The following is a 14,212-nucleotide window of genomic DNA, read 5'->3' as shown; positions in this document are numbered from 1 at the left end:
AATGGCTTAACCAACCAGCCAAAGGTCACACATGGGGCAGTTGATGGCCATAGTGAGCATTGTGTGTTGTCTCAACACAGCAGTGATACAGCACAAGCCAGTACAACACAGGAATAGCAATACTGATATCCACATGCACCAACATTAGCTTATATAGGCTATGGCAGTTGACAGCCTACATGTTCACTGTGAGACACAAGAAATTGCATAGGCGCATCAACATTGGACCACTCACTTGTGGAAATCAGTCACCTGGTCTGATGAATCACATTTCCAACTCGATTGTAATGAGCGTCTCCAGGATGCATGTTGGTGTTTGGCAGGCTGGAGGCAGCGGTATTATGTGGCATACCCTGGGTTCTCTGATCATCATTAATCAACAGTTTCAATGGGAATGCCATTTGTATCATTGCTGACCTAGAGCACCCCCTTTGTGATGACAGTGTATCCAGACAATTCCTCCAGGTTGCTAACTGGTGTCAGCAACATAAAAAAATTCTCCATCCTTCTGTGGCTGCCCAACCCACCCAATCAAACATGTTTGAAACCTACTGGAATAGGACATTTAATGATATGACCATCCACCTGACAATGTGTAGGCATTACTGGACCCATGAGTACTACTACCACAAGCCACCCTGTAACATCTTATGGAGGCCACGCAAAAGACGGCCTCATGAGGTATTAGGTAGGTGTTACTAATAAAAAAATAATTCAGTGTAAATACATAAAAGCTGAAAATATTTTTTCATTCTTCCCCATCAGAATAACAGCACCTTTGGGGATTCAAGGTGCTGTTATTTCGATTTTTACATTATCTAGAAAGTTTTATTTGTCATATATTTAATGCAGAAATAATGAGGCTAAATAAGAAATAGAGAGATTAAGAATGCAATTTTATTAACTCCACATAAAAAACAAACATGTAATACACTACTGCTTACGCCCCATTATATGAAGTTTAGTCTGCGTAGCAGCACAGTGGTATCATCACCGTCCTCCCCCACACCGGGTGGAAAAGGCCTGGTTCGAATCCCTTATGGATGTTAGTCAGTCGCAGGTAGAGATAGCAATTTTTTCCCCCAGCAAAACAGGCAGATCAACCAGAGAACACATGGGTATATAAATTAACTTTATGGGTGAACCTAATGTAATAGTTTGGATTATATCAAGTTTGTCACTAAGCTTTAATGTTCTTTTCTTCTCTATATGAGGTTTATTAACTTTAGGAGCCATAGTGAGGGGTTTTTAATTTAAAATAAAACAGTGATATAATCTGTGATATCAGTACTGAATTCACTTTCAAAATGGCAAATGTAAACAATATAGTAATCACATGACTTGTCGACAAGGCACCTCAAGAAATAAAGTAACCTATGGGGCCATGTCAGCCACATATATGTGACACACACACAAAAAAAAAAGTTTTTTGATATTTTAAGTGAAAAAACTGCATAACACTGACATTTCAATATTTATTTTAGAATTACTAATTAAATTATTTATTAAATATTTTTTGGCCCAAGGGAATTTTTTTTCTTAAACTAGCTTAGCAGTCAGCATGTTAATGGAAAAAGCAGATGTGTTTGCAATTCAAATGGGGATTGAATTTACTGCAAATCCAGGCTGGCTAGAACGTTTCAAGAAAAGTAACAGCATTGTTTTTAAAAATGTTTGCGGTGAAGCAAATCAAGTTTCACCGAGTATGACATCAGATTGGTTGCAATTTACATTGCCCAAGTACTTGAAGAATATAGCGCGAGGGATGTCTTTAACACCGACGAAACAGGGTTGTTCTATCGCTGCTTACCCGATAAAACTTGTGTCGTTTAAGGGGCAGTGATTGTTACTTTTGCGTGACCAGTATTTCTTGTTTTTCTGGGAAATCCAAGCATAAAGTAAAGCATCCCAACATACCTTCTGCTCCAAGGCCAGTTCTTCACAATGATACAGTGCCAAAGTCACCAGAAACTTATGGACTTGATTCTGATTGAGGAGCGGAAGAGTCTCCTGAAGATGAAGAACCCAGAACAAATACAGATCTTCAATTCTTCGTCACTCAGGCAGAATTAAACAATTTGGACCTCTCCAAAACCAAGTTGCAATTACTAGGATCACAGCTTCAGCAGTGGAATGTTCTTGATAAAGGAAATCTAACAAAATAAACTATTACTCTGGTAATAGGTGCTTTGGTTTATTGTAACATCATAAAGGAATTAATGAGTTACATCTGGAGCACATCCCCGAGTGGTGGAGACTTTTCATTGATTCATCCAAGGTCAGCTTGAAAGCAGTAATGCTCCATAATGGAAATAAGTATCCATCAATACCACTGGCCCATGCAGTTCACACAAAGGATTAAGAGATCCTACAGGTTCATTTGCAAAAAATATGCTATAAGATTACAAATACAATATCAGTGCCGACCTAAAAGTGATAGCTTTGCTGCCTGGGTTGCAAAGTGGATACACTAAATATTGCTGCCTTCCTTTCATTATCCTTAATTCGTTACTCTCAATCAGGTATATTCACAGGTGCCTTGTTTCCAAATGCTGCAATTTGCAGAACTAGTCTGGTTGCTCTTCTATGCAGCTGTTCCAAGAGATCAACATCCTTTTTAAAAAACTTGTTGGGGTAGTGCAAAGTAATGAACTCATGTCTATCAGTGATGCCAAAAGCTCTGTGTCCGCCTTTCAGAAAGTCAGTGACTAAAACTGACACCGGAATTCTCTAACCAATAGATAGCAATCTTCCTATTAGGAAGATCAACACAAATGTTCTCCATCCCTGTATTTTGGAAACTTTTTTATTAATTCTTTATTGTTCATATTACTAATAGGAGTGTCATGGGGTGGGGGGGAGTGAAGCCACTTTCTCCGGAGGCTGTGCTGATATTCCGACTTGATAGTAAGTATCACTATTGTTAATGTTTCCTCACCAGTGCTTTGAAAGATTTAGTGTGTACGTCATTAGACTAAATTTTAATTGTTGCAATACATTGTGGTCTTTATTCATACTTAAGTTGACTACTTTCATTCATTCACCATTTATAGTTAATCCTTCATATTACTTTTACAGAATAACTTGGCCAGATTCAAGTACGAATCAGAAATAACTGCACTCTTACTTCCTGTCCATTCTGGTGCCAATGGATTAAATTTAATTGAGGCCACAAATATTCTTTTGGTGGAGCCTCTTCTGAATTCATATGTAGAGCAACAAACAATTGGCCGTGTTCATCGCATTGGTCAAACAAGGTAAGTAATTAATTGGAAGGAGATGCATAACTGTTTTATTACAAAATTATCTTTTCTGGAAATTGAAATTAACAGTGGAATTCCCTATCCAGAAATCTGGAACAAAGACACTCTTTAACTGTCTTTGTAGGGGTTAATAAACATTTAAGTGAACTATGAAGGTGCTTTGTCTTTAATAGGTGACAAAACTGGAGAACATTGACACATTACATTAAATAATGAAGAATGTTTGTAGACTGTATATATGAAAATTTTTCTCTTAGCCCATGGTTGGACTAATACCTAGATGAAATCAGGTTCATATATCTCCCTCAAGGCTGACTTCTGGGCATTATTTTCTTTCTTTCTTTCTTAATATTAAATTAAGGAAGAATAGTTGTAGACTCCCTACAAGAAAATTTTCTTTTAGCCAGAAAAAATCTGCCTAAATGAAATCAGTTCTCTTACTTTTTTTTTTAATGGCTTTGTGTTGTTTTAATATTAATACAAACCGTAAACTTTACACCTGATCTAATTTTCTCTTGTTCCATATAATACTTGCTCAACAAAGTCAACGAGGTTTTTTTTACTAAATTATCAGACTGATAATTTAGGACAAGAAAGCCTCAAACTAAAGAAAACATGATATAGTTAAAAAGTAATACCTCTTTGCTATGTGTACTGCAGTCAACCGAATTCTCTGTCAGGCTAAGAGCTTCTCAATATCTAAAATAGCATTTCTTTGTGGTTGTTCACTTAAAAGTTTCATGGCTGAATGAAAGTTAATGAACTTTTGTCACACTTATTATGCAAAAAGGGTGCATTTTGAAATGCTATTAGGACTGGAGATGCATTGTGGATTAACCGGTATGATCAAGAAAATAAGTGAGCCCAAGAAATTTCAGAATCCAAGCATCAGCGGGCAGTATTGACTTTTTTTGGGACTCTATGGATGTTATCCACACTGAATTTTTTTGAAAAAGGGAACAAAATAAATTCAGGCTGGTACACACTAATAATTTGGGCAAGCACAAAAAAAAAAAAAAAGATGATGATAATAATAATAATAAACAAGGCAAGGCATTTCAACAATGTTTCGCTGCAACATTTTGCATAAATTTTTTAAATCTGTATCTAAATCTAGGAAAAAAATGGATAAGAGATAATCAATTAGCTTTTTTTTCCTTCTCTAAATTAACACATTTGAATTTTATTTTCAGAGAAACAAACATCCATCGCTTCATAGTAAAGGATACTATTGAAGAAAGAATCCATCATATGCTTCAGCCTTATCAACCATCTATGACTAAATTAGATGGAGAAGACCACTCGTTCACATTAAGGGAACTAAAACAATTATTTGTAATAACAGATAATGTTAGTGTTTTGTGACATTTTATGTGATTTGCATGTCTATACTGTTTCAGTGAGCTGTGGTTAAATGCTCTTATTTATTATTTTTATTAAAAAAATAAAATAACTTTGGTTGTGCAAAATTGTCATTTTTGTCAGATAATGCAGGCGGTTCTAGTTATAACCTAGTCATGCCCAAATATTCTGATAAGTATTGCAATTATACAAGAATGACAAATGAAAAATTTTATTCGCATACATATTGGTTTTACTCGTGTACATTCAAACTCAGTTAAAACAACCTCGGAAATAATAATATCACACTTAAGTCAAATAAGAAAAATCTCCATTTTACAGCCAGTTATAAACCATAAAAGGAAACCTCATACCTTTATGTAAGAACAGAACACTCACATTGGAGGATTATGTGATTACAGTAAACCGCAAATAGCGGGGGTTACGTTCCTGAGAAATGTCGCGAATACTGAGTTATGGCTCCCATAGTAATAAAGGGGTTCCATTCCAAAGTATGAAATATATAAGAAAAACTAGTCTAAAATTTTGTCTATGTATGTATTATATGTACCTTCATAATATGACTGTACATAGACAGTACATAGTGAAATGAAAGCATATGGCATTGAAATGAAAATAAACAATTTAATATTAAATGTAATATTTATTAGAAATTTCAAACAAATCTTTCAAACCAGCACCTTTGCTAGTAAAAAAAAAAAACTTATCCGCCAGTGCTATCACCAGTTTCGCTAAAGTGTTGATAAAGGAGTTTTGCCTTTTCACGAATGATGAGTGAACTTAACGGAATTTTATTTTGAGTTTGGTCTTCTACCCACAGATTTAAAGCCTTTCCATTTTTTCTAATTTAACATCACGAGTTACAGAGCAAATTTTTGAAGCAATTAGCGCATTTTCACGGACACTACGGCGGATTTTTTTCTTCCGATTTTTTGATCGATCGTACCTTTGACTCATTGATTTTATAATGTTTTGCCACTGAAGACACTTTCTACCATTAGAAATGTTGTCTAATAACTCAATTTTATTTGCTAATGTCATCACCTTCTTTGATATTTTCACATTTCCCTTGTTATTCGTAGCCATATTTTTGTACGGGTAAAAAAGAACTTGTCCACAATAAAGGCACTTTCTTCCGTTAACACACTCGAAAAAGTCTGTTTACACTAACACACTGCAAAACAGTAGATTTATCACTTTTGTTAGCATATCAATTTATAAATTGATAAATTTATTCAATTTATAAGCATATAAATTAAAAGCAAACGACCAAACCTTCCATGACATGCGCATAACACATACTGAACAAGGATTGGCGAGAAACATCCACGTTCGCGATTTTGTCACCCCTCTCCCCCCACCCACTGAACGGTGTTTAGACGGGGAAAGATAATTTTAGCCACGCCCATGTTTTTTTATGGTGGAAAATATTCACGACACTTTAAAATTCACATTTTTTTTAGGTTTCATTTTATATTAAATCAGCGATCGCAAATAGCGGGGGTTTACTGTATATAAATAAATACTTATTAAAAGATTGTCATGCATTCAATTCTCATCTTCGACATAATGCATCAGGAAAAGCCGACGGCCATCAACACCCCCAAAAAACCAATACCACGTTAATGTGAGAATTGAAAACAATTATCGGATTTATCCTTTAAAAAAATAGGTTAAAATATCTAAACTTCTTCGGATACACTCCATGCTCACAAAAAGTAAAGTGTTTCTTGAGAATGATACCCATCCTTTTTTATACTCAAACCTATCGACTACCTGATACAATATTATTTTTAATTCAAAGGCCGAGAGTTAATTACTATCTGATATGAAGTTCTCCAAGCAGCACAGAAGGCTCATGGCATTCTCTCAATAATGTATAAGAACTTTGCTAGCAGGGATAAAGTGATGATTAGGCAACTTGAATATTGTAAAGTGGTTTAGAAACCTCATTTTAGGAAGTGTGCAAGAAGAGCAAGAGACACAAATGAGTGACAGCCAAAATTCAAATGCAAGAGTGCAGTAATGCCCATTCATTTGGAGTGATAAAATATGGTTAGTGACTGTACCATTGTCAAAATAATTCATTGTAAATTTCCATGACCTAATGGTCATGCTGGAGTATAAGCAAAGGTATTCATACCAAAAAAGATTCACATTCTGTAAACTCTAATGTGTTAAGTAAAGTTCACTGTAAAATGTTAAGGCTTTAAAAGGGTTGAATAAATTAAATTCTGTAACATCTTTTATATATTGATACACTAAGTGATCACGGAATTATGGTAACCCCTTGACCATGTGAGGTATGAGAGGGAAGAGTTAGTCGACCTACGTAGCATAGATAAGGTGTCAGTGGTTCAGCAGGTAGTAAAATTCCGAGCGTGATGGGTAAAAGGAAGGATTTATCGGACTTTGATAAAGGACAGATTGTGGGTGCTCGATGAGCTAGTGCCTTGATTTCCCAAATGGCTGAACTTGTGGACTGTTCAAGAGTCGCAGTAGTTAGTGTACTGGGACTGGTCAAACAATAACCCGTCAGCGAAAGGTTGATGTTAGAAGTAAACGCCTGGTCCAACAACGCGAACAGGCACAGCACTGTTGAAGGGTTGGTACAACATGGACCAACCCGGAACAATATTTGTCCATGACCATGCTTTGCATGACACGTATGGGCTATACCAGCAGACGACCCCTACAGCATCCTTTTCTAACCAAGGTTCAAAGGTGGAAAGAGCATGCAAGTTGGACATTAGAAGACTGGAAGGTGTGCTGGTTAGATGAGTCACATTATTTACTCCACATCGTGGATGGTCATGTATGGATTTGGCATCAACAACATGAGGCTCTTGATCCATCATGCATGGTATGAAAAGTGCAGGCTGGTGGAGGCGGTTGTATGTGGGGCATGTTTCACTGGCAGGAACTTGGACCCCTAGTGCATGTGGATCAACATATCAGTGGTCTCTGCTATCGTCAACTGCTTGCTGACTGTATACACCCCGCTACGTTACACTTTTTCCCGACTGGCGATGGTGTCTTCCCAGATGACAATGCACCGAGCCATTGGGCACTTGTTGTGCAAGAATGGTTTGAGGAACACAGTTCTGACTTCCGGCATATCGATTGGCCTCCGAACTCCACCAATATCAACCCCACAGAGCCCTTGTGGAACATTTATGGAAAGGCATATCAGGCGTCTGGATACATCAATTACCTGCATTGCTGACTGCACTACACACAGCTTGGTTGGCCATACCTCCCGAACACTTCCCGACATATTGTTGAATCAATGCCATGTTGGATAGCTGCTGTACTGAGGGCAAAAGGAGGACCTACGAAGTATTAGGTAGGTGGTTATAATTCAGTGATCACTCAGTGTGTTTGTTTGTGTGTGTGTACACACACACACACACACACACACACACACACTTGTGTTCAAAGAAAGTGCATCACCCCTTAAAATTGTAATTGTCATCCGAATAATGTAAGTATATGGCAATATTTCTTACAGATTGCATCAGATAAGATTGACACGCAGAGGTGATGACGTAATATTGCATCAGCTGTTACTTTCAGCTTTAGAATCACACACTGCAATAGTTGCAGTCGTTCCTTGTTGTGTCAGGATGGCAAGTTATGTGCATTTGATGCCACGAAGAAAGAGTGCTATTGTTGCTTTACATGAGGAAGGATGTTCTTTCCATCATATTGCTTAAAGAGTGTCTTGTAATCAGTCGACAGTGAGTAGATTTCTTTCCAAACACAAGAATACTGGTTCTGCTGAGAGGAAAAAAAAGGAACCGGACGCAAACGAGTCTCTACGCCAAAACAGAACCACGTTTTGAAGTGCTTATGCCTTAAAAAACTGTAAAGCTTCTTCGTCTAAGCTGAAAAGAGAATAGGAAGAACATACAGGAGTGGTAAAAATTGCAGTAACAGTCAGAAGAGACTCCTCTTCACACAAAAAATGAAAACGGCCCAATATTAATTTGGGCCGTTTTCATTTCTTGGATGAGAAGAAATTCAACATGCATGGCTCTGATGGGAGACAAACGATTCACCATATTGGTGAAGAATACCATCCAGACTGTGGTGTCTATGGTGAAATTCCCTACCAGCGAGTAGATCACCTGTAGCTTATAAAAGGTTCCATAAATGCCAATGGCTACCTGGCTATATTGGAAGGCAAATTGCTGCCAACCATTATAAACCATTTCAACCTGCCAAGTAACTGCATCTTTCAGGGTGACTCTGCTCCTTGTCATCGGGTAAAAAGTGTAAGTAGGCACTTCTGTAGTTACTTTAGCTTCATTTCTGCATTAGAGGTTCGACAGTAATGTGTTTACATTTGTTACAGGTGAAAAAATGGTTGGAAGAAGGGTCCATTACAACTATTAGCTGGCCAGGAAATAGCCCGAACCTGAATCCTATAGAGAACTGTTGGAATCATGTGGAATCGGCAGTTGCCAGAAAGAAACCAAAGACCCTTCAGGAAGCCATAATTTGTGTTCGGAACCACAAACTATCAGTTGATTATCTTCGGAAATTTATCTTGTCAATGCCTCGACAGTGTGCTACTATCAACAGGGCCAGAGGCGGTTGAACTAAACATTGGTTTGCACCTGGTGAACTTTTCATTTTGTTTTCCATTTTAAATGATAAATTGAAACAAACTGAGGGCTTCTTATAACATTTCAGCCATAATTGTCGTGTTTACCAAAACTGTTATATAAAGGTTGCAAATGCTCATTTTGGAATATTTGGCAAGCACCTGTTAAATATTACTTAGCTTTGTCTAAGCTATTAATAAATATATTTTGTTTATATTTCTATTTGTGATGCTAGTCATTAATGTAACATAACACTGCAAAAAAATGGTTAGAAATGTGAAATTCCTAGGTGATGCACTTTCTTTGAACACCAGTGTATGTATTAATTTTTATTTATTTATTTATTTTTATTTATTTATTTTTTTTTTTTTGTAGGAGCACAGATTATGTAGCATAAATTTAAATTGACAAAGGATGGTTACAGTAGATGTACCAAAGTTTGTCTTCTTATGTGTTATGGAGGCAGAAATTCTTTAAAAAAGGAATATGTAATTTTTTTTTCCCTGATACATACACTTGTTTACTTTCATCAAATAACTCTTTTAGAGAAGTTTTTGAGTTTTGATTTTTTTTTTTTTTTTTTTTTTATCATGTAATCAAAATAAGTTAGAACATACCTCAGTTCCAAAGCAAGGTAATTCCTAAATAAAAGATGCTAAATACAAACTGTATTATATTATTTAAAATAGTATTTCTATAAATAAGACACCAGAGTTATAAACATCATTGAATTTGAATTATTTTTTTTCCCCTATTCATAATTATTCTCTTAGTTGGAAGACACTGTGATAAACATATACACTTTGCCACAATGTTATTAAGCTTAATTAATTCAGCAAACTATTTCCTTTATACAAATCATCGCCTGCAGCACTGTTTATTTAGTAATAAAACCTTAATAAAATGCATGCACAGAATTGAAATTAAAATCAAACTATAAATTTATACACCATGAAATCAGTGTTATGTTCCTAAACTAGGTCTGTGTCATCTAATGTGCTCCAAATTTTCTGTAAAAAAAAAAAATAAAATATATATATATATATATATATATATATATATATATATATATATATATATAATTATCTAATTTATTTGAAATTAAGGTTTATAAATTTTAAATATAACCTTATTAATTTAAATATTAATAAGGTTATATGAGATAAATCAGACTTCCTTATAACTAATTCTTGTGAAGTGAATGGCAATAAAATACAGTGAAATTGTTTAGTATATTTCATTTGGACTACATACTCTGGACCTCCTGAAAATGTTTGAAGCTTTATATTTATGGATTGGGTAAATTAATTTTGACATCATCCTTATGAACAAGTTCCACATCAATGCTACAATTGTTACCTGCCTTAAAGTTCCTTTATTTAAAAGTTCTTAACACATGAGGAATTTCTGCTGATGACTAGAATCTGCTCAAGAATATTGCTTTCTTATGTTGCCTCTCTAACATGCTAGTGTAGAACAAGGCATTTATCAAATCCAGAAATGTTTTGCTATTGAGTGAGTTACCATCCCATGAGTTCCAAACAATATCAGAAGTTAAATTCTTCCATGAGACATTCTGAGTAAAATGGTTATATTAGGAGTATAACAAACAGTGAGTATTAGTAGCAGAAAATGATGCAAGAAAGCAAGCTTATAAAGCATCAGCAAGGGGGGGGCCTTCCCACATCACCTGTTCATTCCCTCCAATAATTTATGTAGTTCTTCCTCGAATTTATTCAATTAACCACTTCCATAACAACAACGGATGGAAGCCTGTTCCAACGATCACCTACTCGCTGGGTAAAGGCAAACTTCATTCATTTATCCTGCAACCATCTTTCCTTTTGAATTTATGCTCCCTCATGCATGTAATACAGCAGTCTTTTACATGCTATTGTTGTTGTTGTTATTTGGTTTTTAGGAGCATTAGCAACTAAGGCCATATTGCTCTGGGGATATGTGGTGGTCATTCCCTGACCTTTTCGCATCCTCCGTATTTGGTGGCTCATGGGCTCGAACCCCGGTCTAATCAAGAAACGTGTGCTACGCACTGCTGCTCCTGGCTACGGAAGCACCTGTTTTTTTGTTTGTTTTTGGTTTTTAGGAGCGTTAGCAACTAAGGCCATATTACTCCGGGAATATGCGGTGGTCATTCCTTGACCTTTCCGCATCCTCCGTATTTGGTGGTGACGGGCTCGAACCCCGGTCTAATCAAGAAGCGTGTGCTATGCACTGCTGCTCCTTCCCACCTGGCTACGGAGGCGCCCACGGAAGCACCTCTTTTACATGCAACAGTAATAAAAGCTGTCCTGAAATTCAGGCATATGATATCAAAATTATTTTTTGCATCCAATTCCTTTGTTACTGTATCATGTATCCAATCAGATTGGTCACACAAGATTGCCCCTTAATAAATCCACTATGATTGCAGTATAATCGCATTCCTGTCTAGATAGTCCTGCATTACTTCTTTACTGTGAAATTAGATTGATACATAATGATCAAATAAATTTAAAACTCTACAACAGCATAAATAAAAATTAAATGGAGATAACTGAAAAACTTAACAGACACAAAGAAGGAAAAAAAAAAGTACGCAGAATGTGACGACATGCTTTCAGAATAATCTAAGAGGTAATTAACCCACCTATCCCCCTACTCACCTTGGTAGTTTTTCTTCAACAGTAGAGAGAGGGGGAAAAAAGATTTACATGAGAAAATAAAATGCCTGAAAGAATGTATCACTTACTAATCTCCTTTCTGTACCACTAAAGAAGATCCCTGGGATGAGGTTACAACATGAGCTTGAACCTCCTCTAAGAAAAATGGTCCAATAAATTTGCTACAACCCATCATCATCATTAGCCATTTTCAATCCACTGCAGGATGAAGCCCTCTCCAGCAACTTTCCAGTTACTTCTGTTTTGTGCAATGGCCATCCATTTACTACCCACAAACTCATGAATTCCATCTATCCATCTCCGTTGTTGTCTTCCAGGTTTTCTCTTAGCTCCTCTTGGGTACCATTCTGTTATTTTCTTAGTCCATCTGTCATCATGTCTTCGAGCTATGTGTCCTGCCCAAGACCATTTTAGTTCTTTACTTTTGATAAGAATGTCCTTTACTTGAGTTTGCTGACTAATCCATGTGTTTCTCTTCTTATCTAACAGTCTGATTCCCAATATAATTCATTCCATTCTTCGCTGTGTAGTCCTCAACTTCTCTTCCATTCTTTTGGTGAGTGCCAAAGTTTCACTTCCATAAGTCATAGTGGGGAGTATACATTGGTTCATTATTTTACGTTTCAGACAAATTGGGATATTGCTCCTCAGTATGTGACTATATTTCCTGAATGTTATCCATCCAAAATTTATTCTTCTCTTGACTTCCATCCATTTATCATTATTACAGCTAATGGCTTGTCCCAGATAAGTATATGACTCCACCTTTTCAATTACTGCTCCTTCAATCATTATATCCCTTTCTGTGGCATACTTGTTCATCATTACTTTTGTTTTAGCCATATTCATCTTTAGTCCAAAATCCTTACTAACTCTGCATAACTGATTAAGATTTTCCTCTAGTTCTTTGGGAACGTGGCTTATGACCACAATGTCATCTGCAAATCGTAAATGGTTTAGGTACTCTCCATTCACATTGACTCCTTTCTACAACCAGTCTAATCTTCTGAAAGCTTCCTCAAGGGCAGCAGTAAACAACTTCGGAGATATTGTGTCTCCTTGTTGAACTCCTTTCTTAATTTTAAATTTATTACTGTCTTTGTCTAGTCTGATAAAGGAGGTAGCATTCTCATATATTTTGTTCAAAATCATAATATATGGGGTATCTATGCCTTGTCTTTCCAGTGCCTGAAACATTGCCTTATGCTGTATGGAGTCAAATGCCCTTTTCATAATCCCCAAATGCCAGTCATAATGGTGTTTTATATTCATTTGCTTTCTCCATTAGCTGTGACATTACGTGAAGGTCATCCATAGTTGAGAATCCTGTCCTAAACCCAGCTTGCTCTTTCGGTTGATTGTTCAAGTATTATTTCTAATCTGTTAGTAATGATCCTTGTGAACAACTTGTAGATGTGGGATAACAAGCTGATTGATCTATAATTTCCAATTTCTGATTTATCTCCTTTCTTATGCAGCAAAACTATGATTGCATTATTCCACTCCTTAGGCACCAACACCTTTTCTAATGCATTTTGTGAAGAGTGTCATGTCTCTTCCTCCCAATTTTAACAACTCTACACTAACTTCATCTTCCCCAGGGGCTTTCTGATTCTTCATTTTCTTTAACACGTATTCTACCTCATCAGGTATGTTGTATGTGTTACTAATTTGCAATCCATCTTCCCCACTGCAGGCATCACTCCCTCGCTCCTTGTATAATCTTTATAGTAGTCTTCTGCTATTTGACTTATGTCTTCTCTGCTATTCATAAGTACACCATCGCTATTCTTCAGTTTCAGTATCATTTGTCTTTCTGTATTACTGCTGATTTAAATACTTTGTTTTCTCTTAATGCTTGTTCTACTTTTCTTGTGTTGAATTTTCTTATTTCCTCTCTGAGTCTCTTTCTAATGGCTTTGCATAACTCAGTATATTCAATTTTCTCCCTGTCAGTGTTTTTCTTGCTCTTCATTTGTCATCTTTGGTTCATTGTGACAAGTGTTTCTTGACTGATTTTTTCTTCTTTGGATTTCTTTTTACCTATAGGTTTCTTGGGCTTTATCACTTTAGGAAAGTTGTAATATTCCTCGCCGATATCTTGGTCCTGAACAGTCTGCAGAAGCTCAAACTTGTTCTTAAGTTCCAGTACATACTGCTTTTTCTTCTCTTCTGTTATCTCAAAGACCTTTGTATTACAGTGATACCCCGACTTATGCGAACTCGGAGTTACGCGGTTCTTGATTTTTTTCGTTTGGCAATGCTGCCGCCCACTATTTCAAGGTCGTTTTTCATA

The 14,212-nt window shown here is 36.3% G+C and overlaps 2 protein-coding genes across 2 annotated transcripts in view; one reads left to right on the top strand and one right to left on the bottom strand.

Annotated features, from left to right (window-relative positions):
- LOC150081954 (E3 ubiquitin-protein ligase SHPRH) overlaps positions 1 to 4,628 on the top strand; it is a 504,999-nt gene extending 500,371 nt beyond the window's left edge. The window contains exons 22-23 of the mRNA XM_090380382.1: positions 3,079 to 3,257; positions 4,457 to 4,628. Of these exons, the coding sequence (XP_090236508.1) occupies positions 3,079 to 3,257; positions 4,457 to 4,628 (351 nt within the window). The remainder of the gene's footprint in view (positions 1 to 3,078; positions 3,258 to 4,456) is intronic.
- Positions 4,629 to 10,215: 5,587 nt separating this feature from the next.
- Positions 10,216 to 14,212, bottom strand: part of LOC150081953 (histone deacetylase 8-like) — a 191,546-nt gene continuing 187,549 nt past the window's right edge. Inside the window, exon 10 of the mRNA XM_090380380.1 lies at positions 10,216 to 10,245. Within this exon, the coding sequence (XP_090236506.1) occupies positions 10,223 to 10,245 (23 nt within the window). The 3' untranslated portion in view covers positions 10,216 to 10,222. The remainder of the gene's footprint in view (positions 10,246 to 14,212) is intronic.

The sequence above is a fragment of the Mastigoproctus giganteus genome, chromosome 8 (assembly GCF_048544385.1).
Source record: "Mastigoproctus giganteus isolate SK-2022 chromosome 8, ASM4854438v1, whole genome shotgun sequence".
NCBI lineage: Eukaryota > Metazoa > Arthropoda > Arachnida > Uropygi > Thelyphonidae > Mastigoproctus > Mastigoproctus giganteus.
This window is presented reverse-complemented; position numbering and strand designations above follow the sequence as displayed.